We start from the raw sequence: 23,219 nt of genomic DNA on the forward strand, positions 1-23,219 counted from the left end.
AATTTTCAATTTTTTATTCAATTTTATTTTTTTATTCAATTTTCTTTTTTTATTCAATTTTCTATTTTTTATTCACTTTTTTTATTCTATTTTGTATTTTATTTTCTATTTTTAATTCAATTTTCTATATTTTATTCAATTTTCTATATTTTATTCAATTTTCTATATTTTATTCAATTTTCTATTTTTTATTTAATTTTCTATATTTTATTTAATTACAAAAAAGCTAAAAAAAAATTAAAGGAAGATTTTCATACTTTTTTTAATACTTTGGATAAAATTTCCTTACTTTAAAGGAAAAAAAAGAAAGTAAATAAAAAAAAGAAGCGAATAAATAAAGAAGAAAGTAAATTATTGAAAAAGAATAAATACTAAATAAATAAACAAGAAGGAAAATAATTAAACGAGACTAAATTTTAAAAAAAAGACTAAAAAAATTAAAAAAAGAGTAAATAAAGTAAAAAAATAAAAAAAAGTGTAAAATAAGTAAAAATGACTAAAAAAATTAAAAAAAAACAAAATAAATAAAAAAAGACAAAATATATAAAAAAAGACTAAATAAATAAAAAAAAGAGTAAATAAAGTAAAAAAATATAAAAAAGAGTAAAATAAGTAAAAAAAAGACTAAAAAAATAAAAAAACGAAAATAAGTAAAAAAAGGGTTTGAATGTCTGTGGGAAATTTTATTAAATTTTTTTTTTGAAAATAATTGAATTCTTGCGAACGATTTATTAGAATTTTTTAAAATAATGGAATTTCCAAGAAGAAATTTATTACTTTTAAAAATAATTGAATTATTGTAGGATGAATATTGTTATTTATGAAAATAATTGAATTTTGAAAAGAATTTTATTAAAATACCTCAAAATAATTGAATTTCCAGGAGTAATTTTCTTATATTTATCTTTAATAATTGAATTCTTTCGAAAAATTATTTGCGTAAATAATAAAATGTTTTACAAAAATTTTATTAAAATTAAAAAAAAAACAATTTAATTATTTCCAAAAAATTTAATTGAAATTGTACCTATTTAAAACAATTAATTTCTTTCGAACACTTTTATTAATTTTTTTTTTTGAAAATAATAATTCAATTCTTCCAAAAAATATTGAAAAAAAATATTTTTTTTAAATAATTGATTTTTTTGAGGAATTAAAATTAATTTTTTAAAAATAATTATTAAAGTTTTTGAGCAATTCCTGTAAAATTATATTAAAAATAATTGAAATCCTGCGATGAATTTTATTATTTATTGCGAAAATAATTGAATAGTTGTTAAGAATTTTCTTTAAAATTTTCAAAAATAATTGAAATCCTCTGAAGAATTCAAATTATTTTTAGAAAATAATTGAATACTTACGAAGAATTGTATTATTTATATTGAAAATAATTGAATTTTTGCGAAGAATAATTTAAAAATAATTTGAATTCTTATAAAGAATTTTATTAAAATTTTTCAAAAATTTAATTCTTTTAAAGACTTTGGAATAAAATATTTTAAATAATTGAATTTCTGCGATTAATTTTACTACAATTTTGGAATCTAAAGGAATTTAATTCTTATATAGATAAAATTTTAGTAAAAAATTTTTCAAATGAAAAAAAAATTTTACCAATTTACTTGAATTCATCTAAAGAATTTTATCAAATATTTTGAAATTTAATTCTTTAATTCCTGCCAAGAATTTTAATATCTATGAAAATAATTGAATTTTTTTTGAAGAAAGTATATTTGAATAATTTTGAAAAAAATTGAATTTTTTCGAGGAAAATTAAAAAAAAAATTTTTTAAATTTAGAATTAAATTATGAAAATAATTGAATTCCTCAGAAGAATTTTATTCATTCAAAAAATTATTTGTGTAAATAATTTGGATTGTTAGAAAAAATTTTATTAAAATTTAAAAAAATAATTGAATTACAGAGAAGAATTTTATTATTTTTGAAAATAATTGAATTATTGCGGAAAAATTTATTGAAATGTTTTAAAAAGAATTGAATTTCTGTGAAAAATTTTATTATCTTTGAAAAGTAATTGAATTCTTCATAAGAATTTTCTAAACATTGTTTTAAATAATTAATTTTTTTGTGCATAATAAATATTATATGAAAATTTTATTTTAAATACAAATTGAATTCTTGTGGAAAACTTTATTTGTGAAAATAATTGAATTTCTCGATTAATTAATTGAAAATAGTATTAAAAATAATTGAAATTCTTCGATGAGTTTTATTATTTATGAAAATAATTGAAATTCATGCTTAGAATTTAATCAAAAATTTTTTTTTCGAAAAATTCGAATTTTTATGAATAATTTTATTATTAGTGAAAGTAATTGAATTATTGTGAAGAATTGTATAAAAATTTGTTTAAATATTTGATTTTTTGGAAATTTTTCGAAAATTAGCGAATTAAAAATAGATAGGAAATTGTCTAAAAAAATAAGCATTTCTTTAAAAATTACTTAAATTAAAATGACTTGAAATTGTTTACAAGATAATTTGGCTAGTTTAGTAAATAAATAAAAAAAGAGTAAATAAATAAAAAGGAGTAAATAAAGTAAAAAAAAGAGTAAATGAGTAAAAAAAAGAGTAAATGAGTAAAAAAAGGGTAGATAAATAAAAAAAAGAGTAAATAAAGTAAAAAATGGAGTAAATAAATAAAAAAAGAGTAAATTAGTAAAAAAAGACTAAATGAAGAAATAAAAAAAAAAAAAAAAATACCGCAAGCATCCTGGACTCGCTCCCTCGAATGCTTTGCAATTATTCAGCAGATTTCTGTTAAGATGAAGGCAGATGTCAGCCTGAAGGCACTCTGGAAATCCTTTCAATACACTGTTCATGTCGATTCCGTTTGTATAGGTCCACGCGTGCTGGAAATATTCCTCGAGCCGTTGACGAAGTGGATTTGGAATTTGATGAAATCTGATGAATTCGCGAACCCTCAGCATTTGTGTGTGATAGCGCGCAGTTCCGCTGTAGAGCCTTTGAATTATTGCCGAAACGTTGCCAAAAATACTGGCATACATTAGAGCTACAAAGGAACAAGAAAAAAATAAATAAATTCATCAAAACTCATATTAAAAATAAATTATTTAACAATAATTTCAAAATAAATATTTCCATAGAAGCAAACATATTTTCTTTATTTAGACAATAAATTTTTATTCAATTGGAAATAAATTTTTTGTAGATAGAATTTTTCGAATCACAAATATTTCAGATCGAATCAAAATTATTTTCTTTATTTAGACAATAAATTTTTATTCAATTGGAAATAAATTTTTTGTAGATAGAATTTTTCGGATCAGAAATATTTCAATCGAATCAAAATTATTTTTTGTATTTAGACAATAAATTTTTATTCAATTGGAAATAAATTTTTTGTAGATAGAATTTTTTGAATCACAAATATTTCGGATCGAATCAAAATTATTTTCTTTATTTAATGAATTTTATTCAATTGAAAATAATTTTTTCGTAGTTCGAATTTTTCGAAACAGAAATATTTCGATCGAAATTCGAATTGGAAAAAAAATTATTTCAAATTGGATAAAATTTATTAATTTTGAAAAAAGAAATTTACTTACATCCTATTAACATGACGATGATGGTAAAAATTTTCTCGGCGTCTGTGTTAGGGGCAACATTCCCAAAACCCACAGATGTTAAACTACTGAACGTGAAGTACAAGGCGGTGATGTATCGACTCTGAAAAATATTTATTTTTTTAAATACAACTTTTTAAAATCGTCCTCTAAAAATTATTATAATTAATAACTTAACTTTGTAATAAATAAAAAAAAAAAAAAAAAAAAAAAATTGTAATAAATAAAACCAAAAAAAAAGAAAACAAAAATTTTCTTCTGAAAACAATTTGTAAAATTTGTTTACAAATTTCTTTTTTTGCTTTTGAAAACTAATTTTGTCTTTTTTTTAGGAGAAAATTTACCTTTATACTGGGTCCACCAGTGTTATTATGATTATAAAATTGATGAGTGTCATTCGCTAAAATATCCAACCAGCCAACTTTGCTTTTTAAAGACGGTCGCTCAGCGTTGCCAATCGCGTACCTTGAATAAAGGAATCGAGAAAAATTAGAAAAACGAGCAAAAAAGATTTTCTTCATTATAATTTGAGAAATAAAAAAAAAAAAAAAATTCAAGAAACTTTTCTAATTACTTTCATTATAATAGATAAAATTTTTTATTGTTTGAAAAAACATTTTTTATCATTAATTTTTAAAATGGGAAATTTTAAAGCCCCGCAGGCAAATTTGAGAAGAAATAAAAATGTTCGATTCTAAAATGAGAAAATTATATTTTCTTTTAATAAAAATTTTCTGAGTAATAGACAAATAGGAATAAAAATGGAAAAAGGAAAAAAAAAACGTAAAAAAGGGGGGAAAAAATGGAAAAAAGAGAAAAAAGGAAATAAAAGAACAAAAATATGGAAAAACGAAGGAAAATCTACAGAAAGAGATAAAAAATTTAAAAAAAGGAAAAAAAATGTAAAAAAAAGGGAATAAAGGAAATAAAAGAAGAAAAATCTGGTAAAAAGGGAAAAAAAGGAGAAAAAAGGAAAGAAATGATTAAAAAAATAGAAAAAAAGGAGAAAAAGGGTAGAAAAGGAGGAATAATGGAAAAACGTGTAAAAAAAGGAAAAAAAATAAAAAAAAAAGGAAAAAAAAAGGAAAAAATGGAAAAAAGGGTGAAAAAGAAATAAAAGAACAAAAATATGGAAAAAAAGGAATGAAAAGAATAAAAAATGGAAAGAAAGGAAAGAAAATGAAAAAAAATCGAAAAAAGGAAAGAAAAGAAAAAAAAATGTAAAAAAAGTGAAAAAAGGAAATAAAAGAATAAAAATATGGAAAATAGGAGAAAAAGAAATGAAATGTCCAAAGAATGGAAAAAATGGAGAAAAATGGAAAAAAATTTTTAAAAAATGGAAAAAAGGAGAAAAAAGGAAAAAAAATTAACGAAAAATTGAAAAAAATGGAAAAAAGGAAAGAAATTGACGAAAAATGTTCAAAACGAAAAAGAAAAGAAAAAAGGAAAAAAAATGGAAAAAAGGGTGAAAAAGAAATAAAAGAACAAAAATATGGAAAAAAAGGAAAGAAATGGACGAAAGTTGGAAAAAATAAAGAAAAGAATAAAAAATGGAAAAAAGCAAAGAAAATGCGAAAAAATCGAAAAAAGGAAAGAAAAGAAAAAAAATGTGAAAAAAAAGTGAAAAAAGAAAATAAAAGAATAAAAATATGGAAAAAAGGAGAAAAAGAAATGAAATGTCCAAAGAATGGAAAAAATGGAGAAAAATGGAAAAAAAATTGAAAAAAATGGAAAAAAGGAGAAAAAAGAAAAAAAAATTAACGAAAAATTGAAAAAAAATGGAAAAAAGGAGAAAAAAGGAAAGAAATTGACAAAAAATTGAAAAAAAATGGAAAAAGGAAAGAAATTGACAAAAAATTGAAAAAAAATGGAAAAAGAAAAGAAAAAAAATGGAAAAAAATACAAAAAAGGCAAAAAAAAAAACAAAAAAAAAACAATTTGAAAAAATAAAAAGAGAAAGAAAACAATTTTCATACCAAATGCAGGCCATCCAATGAGCGATGAGGGCAAAAGTGGCCATTAGCAAAAGCAGGACAGCGGCTCCATATTCACTATATCTATCGATTTTCCTCGCAACCCTGACTAATCTCAAAAGTCGAGCAGTTTTCAAAAGTCCAATCAGAGTTGTTGTCTGTAAAAATCCATTATTATTTCTTCTCTTTTTTTCCCTCCAAGTTCACTCTTCTATATTGTATATGTAAAAAAAAGCTTTTTATCCTGATTATTGTACAGATTTTCCTTCTCTTTTCCATAAACATTCAGATTTGCAATTAAAGACGCCAATTAATTAATTAATTAATTAATTTTCATTTCACAAATTTTTCTCATTTATATTTATTTATTTTTTAAATAAATAAATAATAAAAATGAATAAAAATAATTATATTTTCCAAAAAAAGAAAAAAGAAAACAAAAATTAATAAATTAAACACGTTTTCATTGCAATTCTGAATTTATCATCTACGGAGGACGAAAGGAAATTATTTTTCTCTTATCAAGCATAAAATTTGAGTAAAAATTGACTTTTTCCTAATTTTGTATAAAAAATATTCCTGTAAGGAATAAAATAAATAAATAAATAAATAAATAAATAAATAAATAAATGAATAAATAAATATTAGCAAATTAAATTAAGTTAATAAATTAATTTATCAATGGCATTTATTTTAGAAAAGAAAAATAAATATTCGAGATTATAATTCGAGATTATGAGAGAAAAATATTGAAATAAAATTCTATTTTTCTAAATTCGGAATAAAATTCGTTTTTTGATTTTACGAAACTATAAAAATTATTTTTATAGTTTATCTTCTTTTTTCTCGAATATTTATCATAAATATAAAAAAAAAGTTGTCACCATTTTTCTAAATTAGTGAAAAAAGTGGAAATATTTCCTTTTTTTTGAAGGAAAAAATAATGTTTTGAGTGAAAAATATTTTGAGAGAAAAATATTTTACGAAAAATATTTTACGAAAAATATTTTACGAAAAATATTTTGAGAGAAAAACTTTTTACGAAAAATATTTTGAGAGAAAAATTTTTTACAAAAAATATTTTCAGAGAATAATATCTTGAGAGAAAAATGTTTTTAGTGGAAAATATTTTGAAAGGAAAATATTTTCAGAGAAAAATATTCTACGAAAAATATTTTACTTTCAAAAATAAAAAAAAAATTACTATTATTAAATAATTTTCATTGAGAATTTTAATTCTTCTTTTTATTTAAATTCGATTATTTCCACTTTTTTATTTTCAAAAAAATAATGACACCTTAAAAAGCACAATTTTCAAAAATAAAAAAATAAATAATTAAATTAAATTAAAATAAAAAAAGAAAAAATTATTTTACTAATCTAACTGAAAAAAAAATTTAATACTCGCAATCACTATGACACTATCATGCAAATGACTAACAAAATATTTCCATCAATCAGTCGCCTATTACTTCAATGTAAAAATAATTACGGAAAAAAAATTATATTCTCAAAATACAAAAAAAAAAAAATACAAAAGAAAAAAAGTGTTTCTTTAAAGTACAAAAATATACGAAACGAAATTTGTGAAAATTACAAAAAATCTTTTTAAATACAAAAAAATACGAAAGAAAAAAAATTGAGTTAAAATACAAAAAAAAAAAAAAAAAAAAAAAAAAGATTTTTAGAAAAAAATTGCGAAAACAAAGTTTTTGAAAAGAATACTAAACAAAAATTTTAAATAGAAAAAAAATACCGAAAAAAATTGTTTAAATACAAAAAAAAATACAAAAACAATATTAAAAAGAAATTTAAAAAAATACAAGAAAAAAATATTTTAAAAAATTATTATAAATACAAAAAAATACGAAAAAAAAAATACTAAAAATGTATTTATGAAAATTTTGTTGAAAAAATGTTACCAGAGAGATGAAGGAAAGACAAAGCGATAGAAAGAAAGAAAGAGAGAGAAAGCAATAAAAAAATATGAAAAATTTATTTGAGAAAATAAAAAAAAATTTGAGATTGAAAAAAAAGAAAAAAAATGGTGAAATAAAAATTAGAAATACATAAATTTTTTATAGAAAAATACAAAATAATGAGAAGAAGAGAGCAGTCTCGAAAATTAAAAAAATAAAAAATAGAATTAATATTGGAATTTACTTGGCAAAAAAAAAATATTTAATTTTTACTGCAGATCTGGTATATTATTATTTATAAATAAATAGTTTTATAAAACAATAGCTTTGCAAATAAAAATTAAGGAAACTTTATACTCTCAACTGAACGAATGTTCAACAAAATAAAAAAAAAAAAAAAAAAAAAAATTATTTTTAAAAGCTTGCTTATTATTATAATAAAAAAAAAGAACGCGTAAAAATTTATTTTCTACATTTTGCGTGAGAATTTTTCGTGTCGGTGTTTTTAAAAAGTATATTCGAAAATTATTCATTTGTGCATGTGTTCAAAACTGTGAATAATAAAAAAGAGTTTTTTCGGCGAGAAAAAAAATTTTTTTTGTATTTAAAAAAATACTTTTCAAATAAAAAAATTATTTTCGAATAAAAAAATTTTTTTCGAACAAAAAAAATAAATAAAAAAATATTTTTCGAACAAAAAAAAAATAGTTTTCGAATAAAAAAAATATTTTTCGGAAAAAAAATATCTCTTTTAATTTTCAACTTTTCGTTAAATAATTATAACAATAGATTTCGGTAATATTCATTTATTTAATAACAATTTTATGGCCAACTTGACAAAAATTTTGTTTTTTTCCCTTTTAAATTCTTTTTTTTGACCCAATTTTAATTTTTTGACAGCGAATGATTTTTCTTTCTAATGTAAATTGACTATAAATTGTCAGAAATTGAAGAATTTAATAAAAAAATTCCTAAATTTTAATCCGTTCGTTTATTAATTTATTTTTTTATTAACTTTTTCCAGTTTACGAATTTATAATTTATTGCAAAAATTAAAAGATAATTTTTTTCATCAAAATAAAATTACTAAATTTCAATTATTGTTTATTAATTTATTTTTTTAACTGTTTCCATTTTACGAATGGAAGAAACAAATTTTTTTTATTTCTATAAACGAACGAAAATAAATAAATTTTTCTTTCTAAATTTTTTTATTTCCATAAACGAATTTTTATTTTCTAAATTTTTTTATTTCTATAAACGAACGAAAATAAATAAATTTTTCTTTATAAATTTTTTTATTTCCATAAACGAATTTTTATTTTCTAAATTTTTTTATTTCTATAAACAAACGAATTTTTTTTTTATTTTTTTAGAAAGAATATTGTAAGAATGGAAACAAATTTATTTCTTATCGAATAAATGGGAAAATAAAGAAATTTTCCTCTCTTTTTTATTAAAAAAAAAAAAAATAAAAAATAATTACTATTTCTGAAAATTTTTTCAAAAACTCCATTGGGCAAAAAATATTTTCCCTATTTTTACGAATTTAAAATTTAACTGTAAATTTCAAAGGAAATTTTTTAATTTTAAATTTTAATTAATTAATCAATTTTAAATAAATAAATTTTATTTTTGTTTTTATTTTAATTTTCGTTTAATTTTTATTTCAAAGGCAAAAAAATATTTTTATGGAAATTTTTACTCAAAAAAAAAAAAAAAAAAATTTAAATATGAAAAATAAAAATTTCGCCCCTATTTTTTTATTACGAAACAAATTATTATATAATTATATTTGAAATTAATTTTCATTTACCAATAAAGAATTGAATTTACTGTAAGTAAATAATTTTTATTATAAATTTTTGCTTTCAAATTTTCAATTTCAAAGAAAATTAAAATTGTTTTTTTCTTTTTAATAAAAAAAAAATTATTTATTTTAATTAACTCAAAAAATGAAAGTGTGCAAAAAATTTTTTTGTTCAAAATATAAAATTTGTGGTGTGTTTTTTAAGAAGCTGTTTAAATAATGTACATTTATAATTGTAATTACAGTATAAAGAATAAAAGATGTAAGTATTAAATATATAAAAAACGTGTGGTTTTTTTTGTGTGTATAGTTGGAAAACCAAAAAAAAAAAAAAAAAAAAAAAAAAAAAAAAATCGTGGCTTTTGGTGAATTTTTATATAAATAGTAATTTGTAATATATAAATAAAAAACTGATTATTCAAGATCTGCGTTGAAAAACACAAACGTCAGGCTGTGACTAACCTCATCCTTGTCCAAGCCGAGCTAAGAAAACGTTAAACTGATGTTAAATTTCGTCTAGGATTTTTTTTTTATTGTTTTTTTTTTGTTTTTTTGTTTCTGTATGATAATCGTAGACTTTGTATTTTTTGTTTTTCTTTTTCTTTTTGTTAACTTATTTTCTATAAGTTTTTATTTTATTTATTTATTCAGATTTATATTTAATTTAGTCGAGAATTTTCTTCTATTTTACTAACGGAAAAATTTTTCCCAAAAAAAAAAATGGGAAACAAAAAATAATTTTTATTTGCAGAAAAAATATTCGGCAGATAAAAAAAAAATAAAGAGAAATTTTTTTTACTCAAAAATAAAGATTATACTAATTTTTTTTTTATGGAAAATATTAAAATAGTTTTGAAAAAAATTTACAAAATTTTTTTTTACTAGAAAATATTCAAATAGTTTTGTTAAAAATGTACAAAATTTTTTTTACTAGAAAATATTCAAATAGTTTTGAAAAAAAGACTAGAATTTTTTTTTAGTAGAAAATATTCAAATATCTAGTTTTGAAAAAAAATTGTTATTATTTTTTTACAGTAGAAAATATCGAAATACTTTGAACGAAAAAAATTGTTCTAATTTTTTTTTTTTAGTTGAAAATATTTAAATAGTTTCGAAAAAAAATTGTTATTTTTTTTTTTTTTTTTGGTAGAAAATATTGAAATACTTTTGAAATCAAATAATTATTTTTTTCTAAGTAGAAAATATTGAAATAGTTTTGATAAAAATAAATAAAAAAATAATTTAGAAAAATACAAAAATAGAGTAAAAAAAAAAAATATTAAAACAATTACAAAAAAATATTGAAATACACAAAAAAAAACTATTGAAATACTTTTTTAATAAAAAAAAAATCGAAATTGTTTTTTTCAAAAATAAATATTATGACGAAAAAAACCAAAAGTTTGTTTAAATATATTTAATTCGAAAAAGGGGGGTCTCGAAAAATTAGAAAAAAGTTTGAACACCAAAGAAACTCGAGAAAAGAGTTATTAATTTTTTTAAAGAAGTTTTTCGCACCGTCAGTTAATAATTTCACATTTTTAATTTAGTCGCCGCAATTTATGAATTAGTACAACTGTCAAAAATATTAATTTCTAGTTTTCTAATTAATTAATGAAATTAAATTTCTAGTTCGAAAAAAAATATTATTTTCGATTTTTTCCAGGAAAAATTTCAAAAAAAAAAAACATCAAGAATTTTAATTCCTAGTTTTCTAATTAATTAAATTAATTTCTAGTTCGAAAAAAAATATTATTTTCTATTTTTTCCAGAAAAATTTCAAAAAAAAACAAATTAATTTATAATTTTTTTTATTTAATTAATCAATTAATTATATTAATTTCAAGTTTAAAAAAACATTATTTTCGATTTTTTCCAGAAAAATTTCAAAAAAAAAAAAACTATTAAGAATTTTAATTTCCAGTTTTCTAAAATCAATTAATTAAATTAATTAATTTTTGGTTCGAGAAAAAAAATATTCTTTTCGATTTTTTCCAGAAAATTCTCGATAAATAATAAGAAAAATTTGCTATTTTCTTGTTTTTTTCCAAATTTGTATTTTTATTCTTTTCATTTTTCTTCAATTTTTGGTTTTTTCGTTTTAATAAATATAAAAAAATTTATTTATTCAAAATAAAATGAAATTTAATTGTTTTTACATTTTTTTCATTTTTCCAAATTTTATTTATTAACAAAAAAAACGGAATCTTTTTTATATTTCAAAAATTTCGCTTTTTTCAAAAATTTGATTCATTGAAAGAAAGAGAAATTTTCACATTTTATTCTTTTTACATTTTTTTTGTTCTTATTTTCCAAATTTTACTTAAAAAACGAAATTTTTCTTCTTTTTCACTTTTTTTATTCAATTATTTATTTTTCAACAAAATAAATTGAATTTAAATTTAATTTTCCAAAATTTTACTTAAAAACCGAAATTTTTCTTCTTTTTCACTTTTTTTATTCAATTATTTATTTTTCAATTAAATAAATTGAATTTTAATTTAATTTTCCAAAATTTTACTTAAAAACCGAAATTTTTGTTCTTCTTTATTTTTTTATTCAATTTATTTCTCAATAAAATTATTTAAAAATTTAATTTACTTGAAAACCGAAATATTTTTGTTCTTATTCAATTATTTATGTTTTTCAACAAAATAAATTGAATTTTAATTTTAACATTGTATTTAAATTTTATTGATATTTAGAAGAATGAGAGGAATTTCTGTAGATCGAAATAGAACGAAAATTGAGAAAATATTGGAATAAGTAGTAAAAGTACACAAATGAGAAACAAAAACGAAAAAAATGAGAAACTATTGAATTAGTTGTACCAAGACATAAATATAGGAAAAGAGACAAAAAAAAAAAAATAAATAAATAAATAAATAAATAAAATTAACATCTAAGTCCAATAAATCATTATAAAAATATTCCAATGAGGAAATCATTCAACACCGAGGAATGACATAATAAAATTGTAAGAGAAAAAAAAATAAAGAAAAAAAAAGAATATATGAATTAAAAAAATATTTTTTTTTTTGTATGAACGAAACTAAGCGCCAATCCGGTAAAAAAGACATCTACACGGAGAAAAAAATCAGGGCTTTGTAGCATGGAGTGGTCTGTACCTTTAGCGCATGGGCGCTTCCTTGCGGCGAAAGAACGAACTCGTACGATTGCAGCAAGGCTCCTTACTAAAATAGGGCGAGCTCTTGCTGCAATCGTACAAATTCGTTCTTTCGCCGTAAGGAAGCGCCCATGCGCTAAAGGTACAGACCACTCCATGCTGAAAAGCCCTGATTTTTTTCTCCGTGTATGGACACAGATCTTAGGTTTTTGGCATGTCAACCTATTTATCGGGCTTACGAACTAACACTGACATTCTAAAAATAACACCCGGGATTATTTCGGGCAAAAGCCAAGTCACTCGACAATTATTTCTCGCCCCCCCCCTTTTTTTTAATTTCCCTTTTTATTATTCCTTTATTTTTATTTCTCTTTTATTTTTTTCACTTCTTTTCTCTTTAACGATTTTTTTTATTTTTGTTCTCTTTCGATTTTTTTTTATTTTTGTTCTCTTTCGATTTTTTATTATTGTCTTTTATTTTATTAGTATTTTTAGGTATTATATTACTGTCTTTTATTTTTTTATTTATTTTTTTTTTAATTTTTATTTCTTTTCTCTCTCGATTTTTTATTTCAATTTTCTTTTCAATTTCCTTTTTCTTTTTCATTTTTGATTTCAAATTTTTTTCTATTTTTCAATTTCCTTTTTCTTTTTGAATTTTTAATTCCCTTTTCTTTTCGATTTTTCTATTTCTTTTTTCTTTTTGAATTTTTATTTCCTTTTTCTTTTTGATTCTTTTTGTTTCCTTTTCGGAATTTTAATTTTTGTGTTTATTTAGAATTTTTTATTTCATTATTATTTTTTACATATTTTAATTCCTTTATTATTTTATTATTTTCTCGTTCCTTTTATTTTTTTTTATTTATTCATTCGTTTTATTATATTTTTTAAATGAAAATAAAGAAAGAAATAAATAAAAAAATAAAAATAGAAACAAGAATTAGAAATAGAAACAAAAAATACAATCAAAAAAATAAAAACAGAAACAAAAATTAAAATAGAAACAAGAATTAGAAATAAAATAAAAAAATAAAAATAGAAACAAAAAATAGAAAAAAGAAATTAAAATAGAAACAAAAAATAAAAATAGAAACAAAAATTAAAATAGAAACAAAAAATAAAGATAGAAACAAAATATATAAAAAAAATAAAAATAGAAACAAAATATAAAAAAAGTAAAAACAAATAAAAACAAAAAATAAAAATAGAAAAAAAATAAAACAAAAATAACATAGAACGTAAGAATAATAATAAAGAAAAGAACTAATAAGAAAAAATTGACAAATACGAAAAAAATAATTTAATAAAATGTTAATTTCATTAATTTCCATAGAACGTTTTCCTTTTTCTTTTTTCGTGAATAAAATTATAATAAAATGAACATTTTCCTCGACGTGGCTTTTGCGAGAAAATCCCTCGTTTATGTATATTATGTATGTTTTTTTATATATTATTATATATATAGAAAATGAGGAGATCAAAAAAAAAAAAAAAAAAAAAAAATTAAAAAAAAATTTTAAAAATGGAAAATGAAAAAAAATTTACCTCGTCTGTGTCGGAGCCGAAAAGCAAGAGATCGAAGGGTATCGCGGCCACAAGGTCGATGACAAACCAACCTTTCAAATAATGGACGGCTATTTTTCCCGGATGGGAAACAACTTCATCGTTACTATTCACGAATGTCGTACGAAAATTTATGAGAATGTCCACGATGAATGTCACGTCGACTGCAAAAAAAGAAAACAGAGTTTAATTAAAAAAGTAATTAAAAATAGTAAAAAAAAAATTTTTTTTCTGTAAAAAATAGTAAACAAAAAACTTGGTAAAAACTGGTAAACAAAAAAATTTGCAAAAAAAAAAAAATGAAAAACAAAAAAAAATTTAGTAAAAAATAGTAAACAAAAAAATTTAGTAAAAACTGGTAAATGAAACATTTAGTAAAAACTATTAAATAAAAAATTTATCAAAAACTGATGAACAAAAAATTTAGCAAAAAAATGAAAAACAAAAAATTTAGTAAAAAATAGTAAACAAAAAAATTTAGTAAAAAACGGAAAATGAAAAATTTAGTAAAAAGTAGTAATTAGAAAATTTAGTAAAAAAATGGAAAACAAAAAATTAAGTAGAAAAATAGTGAAAAAAAAATTAGTAAATAATACTAAACAAGAAATTTGTTAAATACTGGTAAACGAAAAATTTAGTAAAAACTGGTAAACAAAAAATTAAGTGAAAAATAGTAAACAAAAAATTTAGTAAAAACTGGTAAACAAAAAATTAAGTGAAAAATAGTAAACAAAAAATTTAGTTAAAACTGGTAAACCAAAAATTTAAATAAAAACTGGCAAACAAAAAATTTAGCAAAAAATTTAGCAAAAAATTGAATAAATAAAAATAAATTAAATAAATAGTAAAAAAAAAAATTAGTAAAAAATAGTAAACGAAAAATTTAGTAAAAACTGGTAAACAAAAAATTTACTAAAAACTGGTAAACAAAAATTTTAGTAAAAAATAGTAAACAAAAAATAAGTAAAATAGTAGAAAATTGTACAAAAATAGAGAGAAATTAGTAAAAACAAGTAAAAAAAAATAGTAAAAATATTGAAATAAAGAAAAATTTGTTTATTAAAATGAAAATAAAAATACTATTACTATTGTCTTTATTTTTCCAATATTTTTTGCTATTTTTACTACTTTTACTATTTTTACTATTTTTACTATTTTTACTATTTTTTTTACTATTTATTAAATTATTTTCGTTCATTTAATATTTTTGTTTACTACTTTACTACTTTTTTTAATTTATTTGACTATTTTTACTATTTTTAAAACTATTTTACTACAATTACTATTTTTTTCCATTCTTTGTACTATTTGTACTATTTTTACTATTTTTACTATTTTTAAAAATATTTTACTACAATTAGTATTTTTTCTATTTTCTTCGATTTTTGTTACTAATTTTATGTTTTTATCATTATTCTTTACTATTTCTACTACTTTTACTATAGTTTTTTCAATATTTTTTACTATTTTTACAATTTTTTTCACTATTTTTTTACCTAGTTAAAACAATAAAGAAAATAGTGAGAAAATAGAAAAAAAAGAAAATAGTAAGAAAATAGTAAAGAATTATTGAAAAAATAATAGCAAAAATAAAAGATTGTAAAAAAAATAGCAAAAAATATTGAAAAATAGTAAAAAAAATAAAGAAAATAGTAAACAATTATTGAAAAAATTGAAAAAAAATTATTGAAAAAATAGTAAGAAAAAAATAAAATAATTGTAAATAAAATAAAAAAATTGAAACACAATAAAGAAAATAGTAAAGAATTATTGAAAAAAAATATTAACAAAAATAAAAGATCGTAAAAAAATTAAAAGTGTTTAAGGGCATTTGAACCTTGATGACGTTACAGATTGTGCAAAGCATGTGTGACGTCATCAAGGTTCAAATGCCCTTAAAAATAGTACAAAAAAATAAAATAATAATAAAATAGAAAATAGTAAACAAATAGTAAATATAGTAAAATAATTTAATATTTAGTAATCAAAATGGCAACAATAGTAAAAAATTTTGAAAAAATTAAAAAAAAGTAGTAAAAGTATTTTAAAAATAATAAAAAATAGTGAATTTAGTAAAATAATTTCAGAAATAGTAAAAATCGTAAAAAAATAATCGAAAAAAGTATTAAAGTAGTGAAACAAAATAGTAAAAAAAATTGTATAAATAAATAAAATATATTGAAAAAATAAGGAAAGTAGTAAAAAAATTTAAAAATAGTAAAAATGCTGTAAATAATAAAGAAAAAAGTAAAAAAAAAAATTTTCTTTAATTTTTTTAATTTAGAAAAAAATCTATTTTTCAATAAATAGTAGAAAAAATACAATAATAGTAAAAAAAAAGTAAATGCAGTAAAATAAATTAAAAAATTAGTAAGATATTAGAAAAAAAAAGTAAAAAAATAAATTAAGAGTAAAAACTATTGGAAAGATAGGTTTTTTTTTCTTGAAAAAAATTAAACTAACAAATACTTTTAATTAAAAAATATAGAAATAGAGTAAAAAAAACTATTGAAATACGTTTTTACTAAAAAATAGTGAAACACTTTTTTTTTTACTAAAAATAATAAAATATTAAAAATATTGAAAAATATTTTTAAAAAATAAGAAAATAGTGAGAAAATAGTAGAAAATTATTGAAAAAAATAAGAAAAAAAGAAAAAATAATTTATTGTAAATATAATAAAAAAATTAAAAGAAAATACAAAATAGTAAAGAATTATTGAAAAAATAATGGCAAAAATAAAAGATTGTAAAAAAATAGTATAAAATATTGAAAAATAGTAAAAACAATAAAAAGAAAATAGTGAGAAAATAGTAAAAAATTATTGAAAATATAGAAAAAAAAATTAAATAATTAAATAATAATAATAATTAAATTAATTAAATAATAATAATTAAATAATTAATTAATTAATAATTAAATAATTAATTAATTAATAATTAAATAATTAATTAATTAATAATTAAATAATTAATTAAATAATTAATTAATTAATAATTAAATAATTAATTAATAATTAAATAATTAATTAATAATAGTTCATTAATAAAATAAAAAAAAATTGAAAGAAAATAAAAAAGTAGTAAAAACATTAAAGAAAATAGTAAGAAAATAGTAAAGTTTGAAAAAAAAATATTGGCAAAAATAAAAAATTGTAAAAAAATAAATTATAATAAAAATATAAAATAATAGTAAAAAATAAAAAAATAGTAAATAATATTGAAAAATAGTAAAAACAATAAAGAAAATAGTGAGAAAATAGAAAAAAAGGAAATAGTAAGAAAATAGTAAAGAATTATTGAAAAAAAATAGTAGCAAAAATAAAAAATTGTAGAAGAATAAAAAATAATAAAAAAATAAAATAATTGTAAAAAATAAAAAAATGGTAAAAAAATAGTAAAAAAAAACTGTAAAAATTATTGAAAAAATAGTAAAATTAGAAAAAAGAAAAAAAATAAAATATGAAACTGACCTATGAGATCAATAATGACAATTGGGTCCTCCCCGTATTTTTTGGATTTAATTTTACTATAATCGGATTCAGCGAGTAAAAAAGCAGCAACGTAGGGTGTAAAAATTGCAGTGTACATGACGAGCAGGAGAATGATCCAATCCCACACGGCTTTGAACGGCGAGTAGTGCAACACAGTCCATTTGTGTATTCGTGGCGACTGCAGTTTGTAGTCCGGCAGAACGTCGGCACCTAAAGACAGAACCTGCGAAACAAAAATTACACCATTAGTTTACCACCAAAATTATTTATTTACATTTTCAATTACAAATTGCGAACAAATTTTTTCCTTTTTTTATTTATTGTAATATTTTTTTTATTCATTGTAACATTTTTTTTTACTTATTACAAATTTTATTTTCAAATTTTTTTTATTTATTATAATTTTCATTGAAACATTTTTTTATTTATAACAATTTTCATTGTCAGTGTAAGAAAAAATTGTTACTATTTTTTTTCACTGAAGGAAAATTGTTTTATTATTTTTTTTTCACTGAAGGAAAATTGTTTTATTATTTTTTTTCACTGAAGGAAAATTGTTATTATTTTTCACTGACAAAAATTTGTTGCAATTTTTTTCACTGGAAGAAAATTGTTATTATTTTTTTCACTCACAGAAAATTGTTACAATTTTTTTTTATTGAATTACTATTTCCTTCACTGAAAGAAAATTGTTACTATTTTTTTTTTTCATTGAAAGACAAATGTTAAAATTTTTTTTTCACTGAAAGAAAATTGTTACAATTTTTGTCAATGAAAAAAAATTGTTACAATTTTTTTTTTTATTGAATTACTATTTTTTTCACTGAAAAAAAATTGTTACCATTTTTTTTTCATTGAATTACTATTTTCCTAACTGAAAGAAAATTGTTACTATTTTTTTTTAATTGAATTGATACTATTTTTTAATTGAAAGAAAAATGTTACAATTTTTTTTTTATTAAATAAAGACTTGTTACTTCTCGAAAGTAATTTAAAAAAACAATTTTATGCAAATGTTACTTTTTTGTAATAAAAAAAATTAACTAAAAAAAAAAAAAATTATTTCAATTTTTTTCTATCGAAAAAAAATATTAACTAAAAGTTAAAAGAAAAATTATTTCAATTTTTTTCTATAGAAAAAAATTCCTTCCCGCCAAAAAAGTGTAAATTGAAAAGCACGTGGATCTAAATTTTTGGCACATGCTCAAGAAATAGAAAAAAAAAAGAATTTTTTTCTCTCCCCACATTTTCAGTTTGCTGACCTGTCTGGCACAGAAACGTTTTGTGTCACTAATGGAACTCTCCGCCATCAAAAACGAAAAAAAAAAATTCTAATGCAAAAAAAAAAAAAATTAACAATTCACCATCAAAATTTATTTCTTCACACTTTTATTAATTTTCGCATTGTTTCATTTTCTCTTTCTAATAATTAATTACATAAATCTCCTTAAGAAAAATAATATTAATAATAATTATTTTTCACATAAAATTTCTTCATTTTTATAATTATTCTCATATTTATTTTTATTTCATTATTTAGCGTATATTATATTAAATTTTTATTTATTTAGAACAGAGGCGGGATTTTAATTAATTTTTATTTCTCTAGTACAAAGACAAAGACATATTAACTTTTTTTTTCATTTCGTACGCAGACGGAGTTTCTATTAATTTCTATTTATTTAGCATTATGAGGATTTATATTCATTTTAATTTATTTCAAATTTTCTCTCTATTTATTTACTTATATTTTTTAATTATTATTATTATTATTATTATTTTTTATTACTATTATCTGTTTTTCTTCATTACTATTTTATTTTTTTATTACTATTATTTGTTTTGCTTTATTACTATTTGTATTTTATTTACTTTTTGTATATTTTATTTGCTTTTTTATTTTTACTATTTTTATTCTTACTGTTTTTATTTTATTTACTATTTTTATTTTACACAGTTTTATTTTTAATACTATTTTATTTTATTTATTTTCTGTATTTTATTTGCTATTTTTATTTTTAGATTTATTTTTATTTTATTTACTATTTTTATTTTTATTTTTACTATTTTTATTTTACATAGTTTTATTTTTATTTTCTGTATTTTATTTGCTTTTTTTATTTTTACTGCTTTTATTTTTTTACTATTTTTATTTTTACTATTTTTATTTTTACGGTTTTTAATTTATTTACTATTTTTATTTTATAGTTTTATTTTTATTACTATTTGTATTTTTACTATTTTTATTCTTACTTGTTTTTTACTTTATTAACTTTCTGTATTTTATTTGCAATTTTTATTCCTACTATCTGAATTTTATTTGCTTTTTTTATTTTTCCTATTATTATTTTTCTTTTTCTTCTTGTTATTATTATAATTTATTTACTTTTACATTTTTATTACTATTATTTGCTTTCCTTTTTATTGTAATTTTTTTACTATTATTTATTTATTATTTTATTTTGTAATTTTATTATTATAATTTTCTATACTATTATTTTTTTTGACTCTTATTGTTTTTTTTTGCACTATTATTATTATTATTATTGTTTTTCTTCTTTTATATTATTAAACTTAATATTAATATTTAAACATTCAAAAATACAGAAAACTTGAAATAAACGCAAAGCTACGAAAGTAAATAAAATATAACGCACGCGGGGATTCGAACCCACGACCCACGGACTACGAGACGAACGCTCACTTCTTTCAATAGAAATATTTTACTATTGTTTCTTTATTTACAATTATTTTGTCTTGTATGATTATTATTATTATTTTATTATTACTGTTTTATTAACTATTATTTTTTTTCTTTTATTATTATTATTTTTATTATTATTATTATTTTTATTATTATTTTTGTTATTATTTTTTATTATTATTATTATTTTTATTATTATTATTTTTTTTATTATTATTATTATTTTTTTTTATTATTATTTTCTTTTATTATTGTTTTTTTTATTATTTTTTATTATTATTATTACTTTTTATTATTATTTTTTTATTATTGTTTTTCTTATTATTTTTTATTATTATTATTACTTTTTATTATTATTTTTTTTATTATTGTTTTTTTTATTATTTTTTTTTGTACTATTTTCTTGTTTTTATTTTTATTAATTTTTTTCCCAGTCTAAAAAAACGGTAAAAATTTTTTTTTTAAACGCTCGTATTTTTTCCGTTTTTGAAAATAAATTTTTGATTATGAAATTTGTTTTTCGAGATGAATATATGAGTTCTGGCCGGTGGCTCGATTCACACTGTGATGCAATGCAGGTTACAAGGGTGGTTGGTGTGCATATAGTATTCGATTGGCGAAGAGAGAAAGAGAGGCAAGAGTGTATTATAGCACCTTTGGCACACCCTTTGCCCCAATATACATATAGTTATTTTTCGAACCTGAGAGAGAGAGAGAGAAAGCTCTTCATGAAAATAACAAACTCATACATGCACTTATATATATTGTATGAGAATTTGTGTGTAAAGTTTTCTTTCCGTGTCGGCGATCGAGGTGCGGAAGCTTCTAATCTCGATTAACTTGGCCTCCTTAATTTCCTTTTCTCCCCAGGTTTCTCGCTCTTTTCTATTCTTTCTCTCTCTCTTTCTCCATTTTTTCTTCTCTATTTTTTTCTTTTTTTTCTCCTCTATTTTTTTCTTCTCTTTTATTCTCATTCTCTATTTTTTCTCTTATCTTCTGTTTTTTTCTCTTTAATTTCTTCTTCTCTCTTTCTTTCATTTTCTCTCTTCTTCTCCTTCTTTCTCTTTTATTCCCTTCTTCTCTATTTTTTCTTTTTTTTCCATTTTTCTCTTTCTGTCTTATTCTCCTTTTATTTCTTCTTTTTTTCTCTTCTTTTTCTCTCTTTCTTTCTTATTCTCTTTTTTCTCTTCTTCTCAATTTTTTTCTTTTTTCCCCCCTTTATTTCTTATTCTCTCTTTTGTTCCTTCTCTATTTTTTTCTTCTTCTTTTTTTCCTTCTTTCTTATTCTCTTTTTCGTTCCTTCTCTATTTTTTTTCTTCTTCTTTTTTTCCTTCTTTCTTATTCTCTCTTTTGTTCCTTCTCTATTTTTTCTTCTTCTTCTTTTTTTCCTTCTTTATTATTCTCTTTTTTTAATTTTCTCTCTTCTTCTCCTCCTCTTTCTTTCTTATTCTTTCTTTTTTCATTTTCTCCCTTTTTCTCTTTCTCTCTTTTTCTCCTTCTCTCTTTTCTTTCTTTTTCTCCTTCTTTTCTTTTGAAAATGAAAGGAAAAATATTAGAAAATAAAATACATCGACCGGGATTCGAACCCTAATCCGTATTAAACTTGGTGCCTTAGACCTCACGACCAAACTATCACACTATGTAAAATAATATAATAATCACTATTATTATTCTTATTCTTATTATTTATTTTATATTATTATTTTTATTATTATTCTTATTATTATTATTTTTTTATTCTTATTATTTTTATTATTATTTTTATTATTATTATTATTATTATTATTATTATTATTATTATTCTTATTATTATTATTATTTTTTATTCTTATTTTTATTATTAAATTATATTATTATTATTAATTTTAATTTTATTATAAAATACAAATTAGTTATTATTAATAAATAATGAATTAAATATTAATAAAAGTTTATAATAATAAAAAAATAAAAAAAAGAACTCTAGGAACGCAAGTTTCGCAAAACGAAGGCATTAATGTATATATATGCAGAAAACTCGGTTTTGTAACCTAATTTCCAACTTTCATGAGAGATCCTCAGAAAACAAAAATTTGATCTCCTCATGAATATTCATAAAAGAATTAAATCCCTCCGTAACTTATAATTTACTGGCGAATGGTTATTTTGCGAAAGGATTTAAAAAAATTATATAGGAAAAAAAAATATATATTTATTTTTCTATAAATAAATATCGTATAGTAAATGTTATGAGCGATATTCAATTTTTTAATTACAATTATCAAATTCTATTTTTAAATTTCAATTATTAAATATCCATTTTTAATTCTTTCATTTCAATTATCAGTTTTTCAATTTTCGAATAATTACCATAAACAATAAAATTTTTCCAAGCAAGAATTCAATTATTTTTTATAAAATACAGTTTTTAATAAAATTCCTCGAAATAATTCAATTAATTTCAATAAAATTTAAATTTAATTTCTCTAAAAGAATTTCAATTATTTTCATAAATAATTAAATTCTTTGAAGAAATTCAATTATTTTTATAAATATAATTATTATAAATTCATTGGAAAAATTAAATTTTTTTCAAAATTTCCAATAAAATTCTTAACAGGCAAGAATTGAATTATTTTCGTAAATAATTAATCCAAAATTATTTTCGTAAATAATTAATTCAATTATTTTTATAAATAATTAAATTCGTCGAAGAAATTCAATTATTTTTTTTTTTTTTTATAAATAATTATAAATTCTTCGAAAAAATTAAATTACTTTTCAAAATTTTGATAAAATTCTTCAATAGGCAAGAATTCGCAATTATTTTCATATTTAAATAAATTCTTTATTGAAGAATTCAATTAATTTCGGATAAAATTTCAATTTATTTCCATGAAAGAATTTAATTATTTTTCATTATAGTTTGTAATAAAATTCTTCTCGAAAAAAATATGAAACAAAAAAGGAAACAAAAGCAAAACTTTCACTCTGTGATATTACTCTTTTAATTTTGAGAAAAGAATTTTTTTTTTAAAAAAT

At 18.9% G+C, this 23,219-nt stretch overlaps 1 protein-coding gene across 12 annotated transcripts in view; it reads right to left on the minus strand.

Moving 5' to 3' along the window:
• LOC122512628 (potassium voltage-gated channel subfamily H member 6) overlaps positions 1-23,219 on the minus strand; it is a 240,637-nt gene that overhangs the window by 21,609 nt on the left and 195,809 nt on the right. For 9 of the 12 annotated variants that reach the window (XM_043628562.1, XM_043628564.1, XM_043628566.1 and 6 more), the window contains 7 exons: positions 17,474-17,717; positions 13,983-14,164; positions 9,773-9,793; positions 5,585-5,739; positions 3,953-4,073; positions 3,591-3,711; positions 2,725-3,034 (listed from right to left, as the gene is read on the minus strand). In XM_043628562.1, the coding sequence (XP_043484497.1) occupies positions 2,725-3,034; positions 3,591-3,711; positions 3,953-4,073; positions 5,585-5,739; positions 9,773-9,793; positions 13,983-14,164; positions 17,474-17,717 (1,154 nt within the window). The remainder of the gene's footprint in view (positions 1-2,724; positions 3,035-3,590; positions 3,712-3,952; positions 4,074-5,584; positions 5,740-9,772; positions 9,794-13,982; positions 14,165-17,473; positions 17,718-23,219) is intronic. The other 3 variants (XM_043628560.1, XM_043628567.1, XM_043628569.1) reach the window with 1 other exon arrangement.

This window comes from Leptopilina heterotoma, unplaced genomic scaffold (genome assembly GCF_015476425.1).
Source record: "Leptopilina heterotoma isolate Lh14 unplaced genomic scaffold, ASM1547642v1 Lhet_123, whole genome shotgun sequence".
In the NCBI taxonomy this organism is placed as follows: Eukaryota; Metazoa; Arthropoda; class Insecta; order Hymenoptera; family Figitidae; genus Leptopilina; species Leptopilina heterotoma.